The sequence below is a fragment of the Passer montanus genome, unplaced genomic scaffold (assembly GCF_014805655.1).
Source record: "Passer montanus isolate IOZ18808 unplaced genomic scaffold, ASM1480565v1 scaffold11, whole genome shotgun sequence".
Taxonomy (NCBI): domain Eukaryota; kingdom Metazoa; phylum Chordata; class Aves; order Passeriformes; family Passeridae; genus Passer; species Passer montanus.
Window position 1 is genome coordinate 16869892 of NW_024357613.1, and position 12747 is coordinate 16882638.

The 12747-nt window shown below is 44.2% G+C and overlaps 1 protein-coding gene across 1 annotated transcript in view; it reads left to right on the forward strand.

The window, feature by feature from the left end:
- The window catches only part of EEF1A1 (eukaryotic translation elongation factor 1 alpha 1), a 4637-nt gene extending 862 nt beyond the window's left edge, over positions 1–3775 (forward strand). The window contains exons 2-8 of the mRNA XM_039728369.1: positions 153–343; positions 1258–1437; positions 1561–1857; positions 2118–2268; positions 2420–2676; positions 2870–3104; positions 3373–3775. Coding sequence (XP_039584303.1) covers positions 200–343; positions 1258–1437; positions 1561–1857; positions 2118–2268; positions 2420–2676; positions 2870–3104; positions 3373–3497 — 1389 coding nt within the window. The 5' untranslated portion in view covers positions 153–199 and the 3' untranslated portion in view covers positions 3498–3775. The remainder of the gene's footprint in view (positions 1–152; positions 344–1257; positions 1438–1560; positions 1858–2117; positions 2269–2419; positions 2677–2869; positions 3105–3372) is intronic.
- Positions 3776–12747: the final 8972 nt, after the last annotated feature.

Consider the following 12747-nt stretch of genomic DNA (forward strand, 5'->3'; position numbering starts at 1 on the left):
TCCGAGGGGCCCCCGGGCCGCCCGCCCGCTCCTCCCCTCCCCCGGCGGGGCGGGGCCGCCATCCCGGCCGGGCCGCCCCGCATGTGGCGCCGCCATCGCTGCCCCCAGGCCCGGCCCGAGGCGTAACCAGTTTTTTTCTGGGGAACTTACAGGTGTCGATTCTCTTTTGCCGGAAGAAAGAACTCAGCTAACATCCAAAATGGGAAAGGAGAAGACCCACATCAACATCGTTGTCATCGGCCACGTCGACTCTGGCAAGTCCACCACCACCGGCCACCTCATCTACAAATGTGGGGGCATCGACAAGAGAACCATCGAGAAGTTCGAGAAGGAAGCCGCCGAGGTGCGTAGGCCCGTAGCAACCAGCAGAATTCCGGGCTGCGGGAATGAATAGAGGCTTAATTGGAAAGTGAAGCTGCAGAGCGGTCAGTGGCCACGGGGAGGCGGTTTGGTTGCCTCTGCCCCAGGAGCTGAACAAGCCGCTCAGTGTTGCGTGGCCACAGGGCGGCAGCTGTGTTGCAGTTGTCCCCGAGGTAGAACAAGTGTTTTAAGTGTTCCATCTGGGATTGTGTTAGTTGCAGGAAATTCAGATTGTGACATGTAGAGCAAGTGAAGAGAAGGTAATCTGAAGTTTCATATGAATAGTAACATCTGGAATCAAGTTAAATGGCTGGATTCAAACTGCATAGAAGGAAGTTGATCTATTGAGGTCTTAATTTAAAAGTCAGGGAGTTTTACTGGTAGTTTTTTTTTTCATGTGATAACACCACAGGTCATAAGAACATAAATTTGGCAAATGCTAATCAGAGTGGAAGTTAAAGTGTTGATTATTGCAAGGATTGAAGTTTTTTTCCATGTGATGACAGCACGGGTCATAAGAACATAAAATTTGGCAAATGCTAATCAGAGTGGAAGTTAAAGTGTTGATTATTGCAAGGATTGAAGTAGTAAAAGAGCTTAAAATTGTAGAGGATACTTGATAGTAGGACTCCGGCCCAAGAGCTCTATCATAAAGATGCGTTGGTGAAATTAACAAGCTGTGAAGGAGTCTGAACTGTCAACAGGTTCACTGAGGTTCAACAGTTGGCATCTCTCACCAGTAGTGCCAAGTGTATCTTGTTGCTTTTATGAGCAGCAACTTTTTTCAGTGTTAAGTGAGTTACTGTTATTAGACTGTGATCTTTCTGAACTAATTGCAGATATAGAACTCTTTTTTCTTCTAATGGGAATAAAACACTGGTTTTTTTGTAACCATAGATGGGCAAAGGTTCCTTCAAATATGCCTGGGTCTTGGACAAGCTGAAGGCTGAGCGTGAGCGTGGTATTACTATTGATATTTCCCTGTGGAAATTTGAAACAAGCAAATACTACGTCACCATCATCGATGCTCCTGGACACAGAGACTTCATTAAAAACATGATTACTGGAACTTCTCAGGTATGTAAAGAAAGTAGGGTTTGGGGGGTTTAGGAAGGTTGTTCCGTGATAGCTTAGAGAGGTTCCTGTAGTACTTTGACATACAAGCATTATAGTGAGGGTTTTTTTTTTTTCTTTTCAAAGGCTGATTGTGCTGTCCTGATCGTTGCTGCTGGTGTTGGTGAGTTTGAGGCTGGTATTTCCAAGAACGGGCAGACCCGTGAGCATGCCCTTCTGGCCTACACCCTGGGTGTAAAACAGCTGATTGTTGGTGTCAACAAGATGGATTCCACTGAGCCACCCTACAGCCAGAAGAGATATGAAGAGATTGTCAAGGAAGTCAGCACTTACATCAAGAAGATTGGCTACAACCCAGACACTGTGGCTTTCGTGCCAATTTCTGGTTGGAATGGTGACAACATGCTGGAGCCTAGCTCTAATGTAGGTTTGGCATTTATTTCTGTTAAGGCATGAAACTAAAAAGACTGAGCCTGCTTATACAATGATAAAATGCACATATTTTGTAGTAGTTATGTTTAGAAAGTGCTACGGTCTGAGATAAATCTTAGCACTTATAAAAGTTCTCACTCTGCAACAGTAAATTGAGATAATGCTAAGAAATACCACTTGGGCTTTCTCAGCCTTGCACCATTTTGGCACCATTTGGCAGTCAGATTAACCCGGGCTTGTTTTCATTACAGATGCCCTGGTTCAAGGGATGGAAGATCACCCGTAAGGATGGCAGTGCCAGCGGAACCACGCTCCTTGAAGCCCTGGACTGCATCCTGCCACCAACTCGTCCAACTGACAAACCTCTGCGTCTGCCTCTTCAGGATGTCTACAAAATCGGCGGTATGTGTTCTCTGGAATGCTGCTCCCGTGCCAGCAACAGCTGAACTATGGGCCAGAAATGCATGTGTTTGCTCAAGTGGGTTTTTTTTCCCCATAAGGGCATATATTCACTAAGCTGAGTAATGAATAATACTGTTGTTGCTTCTTGCAGGCATTGGTACTGTACCAGTTGGCCGTGTGGAAACAGGTGTCCTGAAGCCAGGCATGGTGGTTACATTTGCCCCAGTCAATGTAACAACTGAAGTTAAGTCTGTGGAGATGCACCACGAAGCCCTGAGCGAAGCTCTGCCTGGTGACAACGTTGGCTTCAATGTTAAGAACGTGTCTGTGAAGGATGTTCGCCGTGGTAATGTTGCTGGTGACAGCAAGAATGACCCTCCCATGGAAGCTGCTGGCTTCACTGCACAGGTATGTGCAGCTGTTCAGGGATGTTGGGAATGTAGCTCTCCATTCCAAAATAGGAGTCTAAGCTATAAAGCAACATAGAGTTGTATTTTGAGTTCTATTTGATTGAAGTAAATCTCATTAACTCCGTGGCTTTGTAAGAACATGTCAGTGTTCAAAATTACTCCCCTTCTAACTTGGCTTTGTTTTTTAAAAGGTCATCATCCTGAACCACCCTGGCCAAATCAGTGCTGGCTATGCCCCTGTGCTGGATTGCCATACTGCTCACATTGCCTGCAAGTTTGCTGAGCTTAAGGAGAAGATCGATCGTCGTTCTGGCAAGAAGCTGGAGGATGGCCCCAAATTCCTGAAATCTGGAGATGCTGCCATCGTTGATATGATCCCTGGCAAGCCCATGTGTGTTGAGAGCTTCTCTGATTATCCTCCTCTCGGTAAGGCATCTCACATTAATACTGGTCTGTGGAAAAGACACTCCTCGATTTCTAGTATTGGGATGCAGTATGTTCTGTGAAACACTGATGAAAGCTGTGACTTGAAACTGTGAAGTGGAACCAAGACCTTGCTGGTACAGGGAAAGTTCAGAGAGGGGTCATGCCTCTGCCCCTGTCTGGTTCCAGAGCGCAGCACTGGCCACTTTGCAAATTGGGCTGGGATTTAGGCAGCATAGACAAAAGTCATGAAACATGTTTTTGCTTTCAGGTCGTTTTGCCGTGCGTGACATGAGGCAGACGGTCGCTGTTGGTGTCATCAAGGCAGTTGACAAGAAGGCTGGAGGAGCTGGCAAGGTCACAAAGTCTGCCCAGAAGGCCCAGAAGGCTAAATGAAAATTCTGTACACCAGCTGCCACCTCAGTCTTAACCAGTGGTGGAAGAACGGTCTCAGAACTGTTTGTCTCAATTGGCCATTTAAGTTTAATAGTGAAAGACTGGTTAATGATTACAATGCATCGTAAAAGCTTCAGAAGGAAAGGAATGTTTGTGGACCATTTGTTTCGTGGCAGTTTAAGTTATTAGTCTTTAAAATCAGTAAATTTTTTAAAATGGAAACTTGACCAAAAATCTGTCACAGAATTTGAGACCATTAAAACAGAAGTTCAATGCTATGTCTCTGTGTTCTTTGGGTTAATATTAAGTTTATGGCAAAACCTGTATCTGGTCATGGTGGGATAAGAAAGGATTGTTGTTAATTATATATGTTCAGAAGTTGCAAAGCAAATACTCAAAATTACTTGTTTCTGAAGAGTAGAACAAAATTAATGTACAGGTTTACTTTTAAACTGATTTAAGCCTTAAGTAACTTTTCTGGTGCTTTCTTCAAAAACTGTTTTTAGATTGGATTGCACGAATACCAGCTAACAAGTGTTTTTGTGCGTTCTATGAAGCATTGAGTAAACCAAGAAAAGTCTACATTGAGAAGAAAAAAACACACTTACCTTTAAAAAAATACTATGAAGAATCCAATATTGGGTTTCCAACATTTTGTACACTGATTTTTCTAGTCAAAAGCAGAACCAGATTTTTTTTTCTGAGAAACTGAGGTGTAGCTGTTCAAAAATTAAACACTTTTACATAGATGTTTTATAATACATAGTAAGGCATTGCATAGCCAAATCTGAAACTTCTCTAGAATTACACTTTAATGCAATCTGAGTGACTCACCGTTGTAGCCTGCACCAAATGGCATGGTGGGACAACGTGCCTGCTATCTTTTTAACAGCAGGGTGAAAATTTGGATCAGTCAGTTAAAAGGGACTTGGATATCTAATCCAAACTTACTAATAATCAGTAGACAAATAACCCCAAGTTAAATGTTCTGGGTTATAAGAACACCAGCTGCAATTATTAGGAATTCTGGCATAGAAGCTTTGCTTCAAATTGGTAAATGGGGGCAAGCAGTTAATGGATAATCAGAGCTGACTTGCATAATGGTGCAGCTGTTTTACTAACCCTTCACATGATTTCCCCACAGCATCCCCAGGATAGGTCAAAAAGAATTGCTGTCTGTGAGGGACTTGTTCCATGACACCAGTATGTTTGTTCTGCCTGTAATGGCTGTGTTATCTGTGTTCTGTTTTCCTTTCCTTCTCCAGCTGTGTGCTTGCTCTGCAGGAACTCATATCTGCACTGCTTGGATAGGTCTGAACTGCTGTTACTTATTTTCATGCTCTTTGTCTGGATCTTTTCTCCTTTTCTGCTCACCTTCTGTGTCTTAACTGCCGTGGAACTTTGGAGCATTACACACTGATTTTGAAGGTACAGTGGAAGCAATGGCTTAGCGAGCTTCATAGCAGGCTGTGTAACTCAGTAAAGAAATCTCTGCTGCTTAAATTCTGCTTCTGGAGGTTGTTAGGTTGTTTGTTAGTGTCCCCAAGGCAACAGGAAGTACCTAACTTCAAAATGGAGGCAGACCTACTGTTGCCATAATACAGCTTGGAGTGTCTTGCCAAATCTTAGCATGCTTTTCAGTTAAACCACTAAATATTTTCCAAGAGGCTTCGGTCAGACTGGTTCAGCAGAGTTCTGATTTGGATGAGAAGCAAAGAGGCTTTGCACAGACTGCCTGCAGCGCGGCTCTGCCTTCGTTAGATTTCCTTCACATTCCTTTGTTAGGTGCAGGATGTTTGGTTTGGCCGGCCGTGGGCTGGATATGCAACACCCAGTCTGGAGTGCCTCTGTGCACGTTGCACAGGGTTGTCTTCAGCTGGCTGTACTTGCTCCGAGCTAGTTTGGAAATGGGCTTGTAGTAAGTAATTCATTCAATCCTTAGGGAAAATAAGGTGTGAGCCGGCAGTGCCGTGAGGTGCTGCTATTGCAGGAGCCCCTTATGTCAGCTGTGTGTAGATCAGATCAGCTGGCTGCGCTGCTGGGTCACGTTAAAATGGCCCAGAGCAGGATGAGTCAGCTGTGCAGTTTGTGGCAGAGGGACTGGTCCTGCTTCCAGCAGGAAAAAATCCCCTAAAGAGCACTATTGCATCTAACAACTTCGTGTGAGTAGCAAAACGCTTGGGAATGCTCTGCCTACAATACTAGCAATTGCTTTCATGTACTTAAAACCTACATTTTACACGTTTGGTTTTCTTTTTTACTTTTATAGACCAGATTTGCTTTCTATGCACTAATGTAATGCCATCTCAGTTCTTTTATTAATCTGACTACCTGGGGAAATTGTTAGACTTTTGTAAACAAAATTTGGGAATAAAACTACTTAGATCAAACTTTTAATAAATGTTCTTAGTTGAGAACTGTATTTGTCTTCTGACTGCTTATTTCTTTAAGCAACTTTTACGGCTGTCCTTAACTCTTTCCTCACTGTCCTGCAATGCTGGTGTTCATACAGAAGAGTGACAGCATGCTGCTGTGGTGATGGAGCCAGCTCTGAAAGCACAAAACTGTCTGGAGTCTTGCATTTGTGAATGTTTCCTTTCTAGTTGTTGATGAATGTTTTGGTAGTCCAGAGGACTTTAAGTACACAGCAATATTCCAGAAATGTACGTGACGAGGTACGGGGGGACAGGGAGGACAAAGGCTGATTGGTCTTTGGAGGGAAATGGAGCAGTGCAGTCATAGCTGATATCACTAGGCAACTCCTTGCTCAGTGTTGGCTGCCTAGGTGGATAGTTCAGGCTGGAATAAAATGGACTCTGCACAGACTACTGCCCAGAGACATTTTAATCTCAGATCAGTTTGTACAAGGTTAATAACTGGAATAACTTACTTTACTGAAATTGCAAATGAAAGACTTATTTCACATTCAGAATTTAACATTTCTGAATTTGAATGTTTTGAAAGGTATTTACAAATTTTGAAAAACTATTTTCTGTAAATGTGTATTTTAAATTTTAGGTTTGGTCAAGATAAACCATGTAGAGAGAAATTAAACTTTGTACTGTATAGGGATATTCTTTTGGTGCTAAATTATTATCTGTTTAAGAACCATGTAAATTCAGTCTGATGAATACAACCCACCTGGTTTTAATTTCTATTAGTTCTATGTTTATGTAGTGCCCAGAGGGAGGCTGGGGGATGGAGGATGCAGTGGGAGGGCTGATAACCTGCCTCACCAACAGCATCCTGGGGGACTGCTTGAGTCCTGCTCAAAGCATTTGTTTCACCCTGAGCTCCTTTTTTACAAGAACTCTCACACATTTCACTGCAAGTTGTAAATTCCTGACAGTATTAACACCTTTGAATTTATTAGTTTCAATAACTCAAATTTTTCATGTCATCTGATTGCACCAAACAGTACTTCAATAATAATAATAGTAATAACATTAATAACTCAAATTTTTAATGTCATCTGATTGCACCAAACAGTACTTCCTGTCTAGGAATTTAGTTTTCTGAAACTGCAAACCTTAAATAATAGCCAAACCATAAGCTAAACAGAGGAATAAACTGTGACCATGGAATATAATACTGGGCAAAATTACCTTTCTCTTGCAATGCTGCTCCTGCTTACCAAGGAGAGGCCTGAAACCACCTCAGGAGAAAGAAAAGGGCACCTGGGGTACAAAAGAGCTGAAGGAAAATCTTCTAGATACCAAAACTGTATTGGCTTCCAGGGTGCAGAAGCTGTGGACTTTTAGTCTTTTCTGGGTCCTCTTTAGTCCCTTCAGATTATTTCTGCATTTTAAGTAAGTCAATTACACTGTTGCCTGCTTTTTAAAAATCAGGTTACTTCCCTGGGCTACCTATCAGTAATTCTTTAATCCTTTAATGTTTCAAATATTTACACAACATAATTCAAATCTGTCAGCTTCTCTGTACTGGTAAGGTGGCAGCTGAACCTGTATTTTCCTTGGAAGATGCTGCATGAGGTACTGAGGGAAGGTGGAAATCAGAGTGGGATACCCTGATGAAGGATCTCTGGCCTCTGGGTGGGGGGCAGTGGGGCAAGAGTGGGGTGCACATGGGCTGTCAGCCAAGGAGCTGCAATTTGTGCAGGTTTTGCTTATTTCTTTCTTTAAAAAAGCAAAACAAGTTGGAAGGTGCCTAAGTTTTCATTGGTGCATCATCCCCATGGGCCAAGTGCGTGGTTTTAAGGATGCAGTAGCAGTAGCTTTGTCCTGTGTGTGCTGAGGCACTTGCTAAGTCTTTTTCCTGGTTCTTCTTAGCAAAGCAATTCAGAGCCCTGGGCATCCTCCTGCAGGGGCATCTGCTAGCTCAGGCTCAGCACAAACACCAGTTTGTGGGTTAATATGCTAATTTTTTGCATTACACAGTCACTGGAAATGAGCAGAGCCAGCTCACCCCTAACTCAGGGCCCTGCCTGCCCAGCCAGCAGCAGTCACAGTCACATTTTCCCTTTCAGCCCAGTAAAATCTGGATTATTTAATACAAAAGGAAAAGCCACAGCGTTTCCCCACCCCAGGTGCCTGTTCTGCACAGATCAACACAGCTGGCAAAGCTCTTACTCCAAGCCTGCACAGAGATGGAAAGGCAACATAGATGTCCCCTCCTGGAGGAGGCTGATTGCAGGTAGGGCTGAAATGTAAAAGGAAGCTTCAGACTCCTCTTATCTACAGCCACCTTGGCACATCTTAAGCAAAATGCCAATTTTTTTGTTTCATACATGTATATATATACACACACGCGCACATATATATGTTATATATATTATATATAACATATGCATCCTCTTCATAATTTAATGAGGTACCTAATTATTTTTTTAATAATTGCTGTTGCCAGACTCCTTAAAATCTGCAATTCCTATTTTGAAGGTGGATACTAAGCTAAGTCCTTAGTAAAAAAGTGAAATGCCCCCAAATGAATTAACATTTCTTTATTGATTATAAGTTATTATTTATACATGTTGTTTATATTATTTGTTATATATTTCTTCTTATTAAAAATTCATTAATATTTAATAAATGTTTAGTTTATAAGCTAGGCTGTGGTTCTGCTGATAGGACATGAGTATGTTGGATAAAGACATAGGTTTGTTGGTGTTGACTTGTCTCCATGTTTAACAAGTCCTTTAATAGCCTTTTCCAGAGGAAAAAAAGAAAGAAATAGATGAATTTAAATGTAATTATAAATTTGTTTCACTGACATTACTAGTAACAGTAACTAATATCACCTCGCCTGCTGCTAAAGCACTTTTATGGATTACAATGCCCTAATTCTTTGGAGAAGGAGGGGATGTACATATGTGGCCCAGGAGGAGCAGAAGGAAAACCACTCTGGACGGGGGCTCTGCTCTCCTGCAGTCGCTTCCTTGTGAGGGAAATTCCTGCGACTCATTCCTGGGCATGCATTCCCCAGGCTGCTACACACGTGGCACAGCCCAGGAGAGCTGAGGTCACTGCCTGTGACGTGACCACTCTGCTCCCAAACAGCCGCTCCAGCTCTTGCCTGACACCCACCACTGTCCACCAGCCAGCCCTGGGCCAATGTCACCTAAGCCACCACTGTCCTCCAGCCAGCCCTGGGCCAATGTCACCTAAGCCACCACTGTCCTCCAGCCAGCCCTGGGCCAATGTCACCAAGCCAGCCCTGTCACCTGCCACCTGGCCAAAGTCTCCCGAGATGCAGCGGGACAAGGACAAAACCTCTCTGAAGTGCCAGCTCAGCACTACCAGGCACAGCAGCCGTTCCACTTGTAACTCCAAAAATCCTCAACACGTGTGACACAGGCCACCACCTGGTCATGCACGGCAATTTTCAAGTTAAACCACAGTAGCCTGGGAGGGAAGAAACTGGTCATGAGGCTGTTGTCACCTCCCCTCTCTTCTTGCTGCCCTGTAAGGCAGAATGAGCTCATTTCCCACCTGGCTCTGTGCCTGCTCTTCAGTTAACCACATCCAGCACTAAGTCACTTGGAACAAGAGCAGCGTGTGCTTGTCAGTCCCCAGAGGTGCCTGAAAATGTCCCTCCTGGAGCTTGTGCTGGGAGCTGCTGCTGATGCCAGACAGGAACACCTTCACCACTCACTCACTCACTCACTCACTCACTCACTCACTCACTCACTCACTCACTCACTCACTCACTCACTCTCTGCTGCAGCCCAGGCTCTTGCTGAGCCGTGGTCCTCCTGGGAGCCCCTTGCAGCCCACCCGAGTGGCTCTGCTGAGCACTCCTGCAGCAGCAGGGACACCACTCTGCAGCGACACTGAGAGGGAAGCTGAGGCTGTGGATGTGCCTGCTCAGAGCTGAGCACCCCAAGAAGACATCAGAGGCCATCAAAACATCCACTCTTAGGTCTGCAAAGAGGTGAAGAAGGTGCAGCCTCCAGCTTTCATGACAAAAGGTTTGCCAATACCCCATTCCTTGGCACAGAGGTCAAGGCCCAGGCACCAGGCATGGCCCCCACACAGTGGTGAGTATGGAATCAGAGATACTCTGGTGAGGATCCACATCACTCTCCTCCCTCAGAACTACACTTGAAGGGTAAAACCTGCACAGAAATTTAGAAAGGAGACAAAAGCACAATTTCTTTCCCCAAAGCATCCCTGACAGTAAAATAACTGGTCAAGAATCAACCCTTTTTCTCTTCCCTTTATGTAATAGCAATTGCAGAGCAAGTCTCCCATCTCCATGCCTGGACACAACCAATTTTAATCAATGGAGGGGATTTATTTCTCAGTAGTGCCATGAAATCAAGGCAAAAGATGGAAACAACATCCTGGAAGGACTTTGAGAAGCATTGGCCATGGTTTGATGGGAAGAACTGAGAGCACCTCCTCGGTGGAAACAGCATCTCCAAGGGGACAGTAGATTCCTCCCTGCATCCATTAAATGACATCCTGAGAGCTGTCACTGCATGAGGAACACAATCTGGGAAGTATGGTCACCAAAGCTGGTAACCCTGAGCATCTAAAACCACTGCATGCGAAGACTGTTAGTTAAAGGTTGCAGCTTTTAGTGTCTCCGAGCATAAAATGTCTTTCCATTTTTCTTTTGCTTTCATGTCCCAGGCAGAAATAAAGACAAGAGGAAGAAACTGCTCAGTTCAAGTACCATGTGAAATGAAAACTAGAGTAGGGGAGGAAAATAAGCTGCCTTTAAAATCTGGGATAAGATAGAGTGGTGAGGAAAAAATGCTCATCACTAGGCCTGTGTTTGGCAGGAGGGAAAGAGAGACATACACACTGAAACAGGGAACACAAGAACAGTTGGTATGTGCAACAAGTTAGGTCAGCCTCAACACACATCCTCCCTCCCTGCTAGCCTGGTGACAGCAAGGATTACAGGACAACAAAGTGCCATTCATTACCGCACAGACAAGGAAAAGCAAGCCTGTTAAGAGCAGTTCTGCCCTTCCCCTCCTGTTGGTCTTAGTGAGGCCACAGGAGCTGGGAGGGTCTAAGCTCACTTTGTCTTGGTGTAAAAACCAAACCTTGGGCCTTGTAACAAATCCCCAGTGGTTAGAAACCAGATGGCACAAGGTGTCCCTCCTATCTGCCCATGCTACTTCAGCAGATTTTTTTAGCCTTTCTGTGCTTGGTTTTCTTACCAAAATGAATACAACTACTTGCAGCAATTTCTTTTCATGCTAAAAGTTTTCTCAAACAAGAACTGTTCAACAAGCACAAAATACTGTGGCAAGCTCTGTATACATGAAACCAATACCTGAGGGACAGCCAGTCCTCAAACTTGTGCACTAGCCAAGTTTTCCATTTCAGCAAATATGGACATCATTAACCTACATACATGAACAGAGGACACCCTGTCTTAACAAGGGAACTCACCAGTGGCCAAAGACACACTTCACACTGAAACAGAAAGAGCAGTTGTTACAGAGGATCTGCTGGGAAGAAATGCTCTTGTGACTTCGATTCCCCCTGAACTTAACTCCTTCCCCCTTCTTAGAGCACAGCTGTGCATTATGAAATTGTTAAAAGAAGAAAACTCCCCTTCTTCTGCTCTTCCTTTGACACTGGTGCAGCCCAGCTCAGCAGAATCACCCTTTCATTTATGCTGCATGTGTGAGACCAGAAGCACAGGAAAATTTAGCACACAAAACTGAGGAAAGTGTTTCCTTTTGTAGCAAGGTGCGAGGTACTTGCCGTTAAAGACACACATTATTGAAAACTAAAGTCCTGTCAAATGACCGCTGACAAGAACTAGGAAATGCAGTTTTGAAACTGCATAATCAGATAAAAAGTGAAGATTTAGGGTTTCTTTGGATTCACATAGCTGGAATTCCATGAGTACCATACCTGGAGCCTGAGGTACACGCAGAAATCGTAGCTGCCTTTCTTATGCTGAAGTTAAGGCTTGCAAGGTTGAAGCAAATCTTAGAGCCAACAAGGATGCAAGGAAAACAGGCTACAGATATAAAGGAGCAGATATTCACCTTTCTGAGCCATTCTGACATGAACTGACCTACAGATCACGTATCTACAGTTCTTCCACACAAGTCACTGGACAGTGAGAGGGAAGTGCTTTCAGGCAGGTTGGATAATGCCCCAAACAAAATGCAAACTCTGCTCATCCTCCTGCTGCATCTCTGTCAACAAAAGGGATTTACTCACTCCTTTCTCTGGACAGGAGAGCAACCCTCACCCAGAGCAAATATGCCAGAAAAATTTCCAGAATCATATTTTCAAAATGACAGACATATATATTTGGGACATGGTTGGACTCAATGACCTGAAGGGTCTTTTCCAACCTATAAGACTCTCTGATTTTACTGTATCAAAACGTGTTCTGAAGCCAGAGGACATTCAGAAGTGAGACCAGCACCAGAAACTGCTGCCTGAGTCAAGCAATGATTTGGTAGATGCACAGCAACAGCTGGAATTCCATGTGTCTTGCTGGTGAGTAATCATCTGCCCAGTTGATCCAATTGACTCGAATCTCGCTCAAATCCAAGTGCTGCTCCTGTCAGTTGCAGGACCAGTGCTGATGAGAATCCCACTCCCCCAGCCCACACCATATCAGTTTCAGAGTGCCCAGGCTGAGGTCCATGGAGCAGGTTCCCACATGTCCCCCACCCTCCTCAGCACCCAGCCTTGTCCAGCTGCCTCCCTCAGCTCTGTAGTGAATCTCAGCCCACCTTACGTGTGGACACTGTGATGCAGTGAACTGGGAGGCCCTGCTGAAAGCTAAATTATAATTGAGTTCTTCA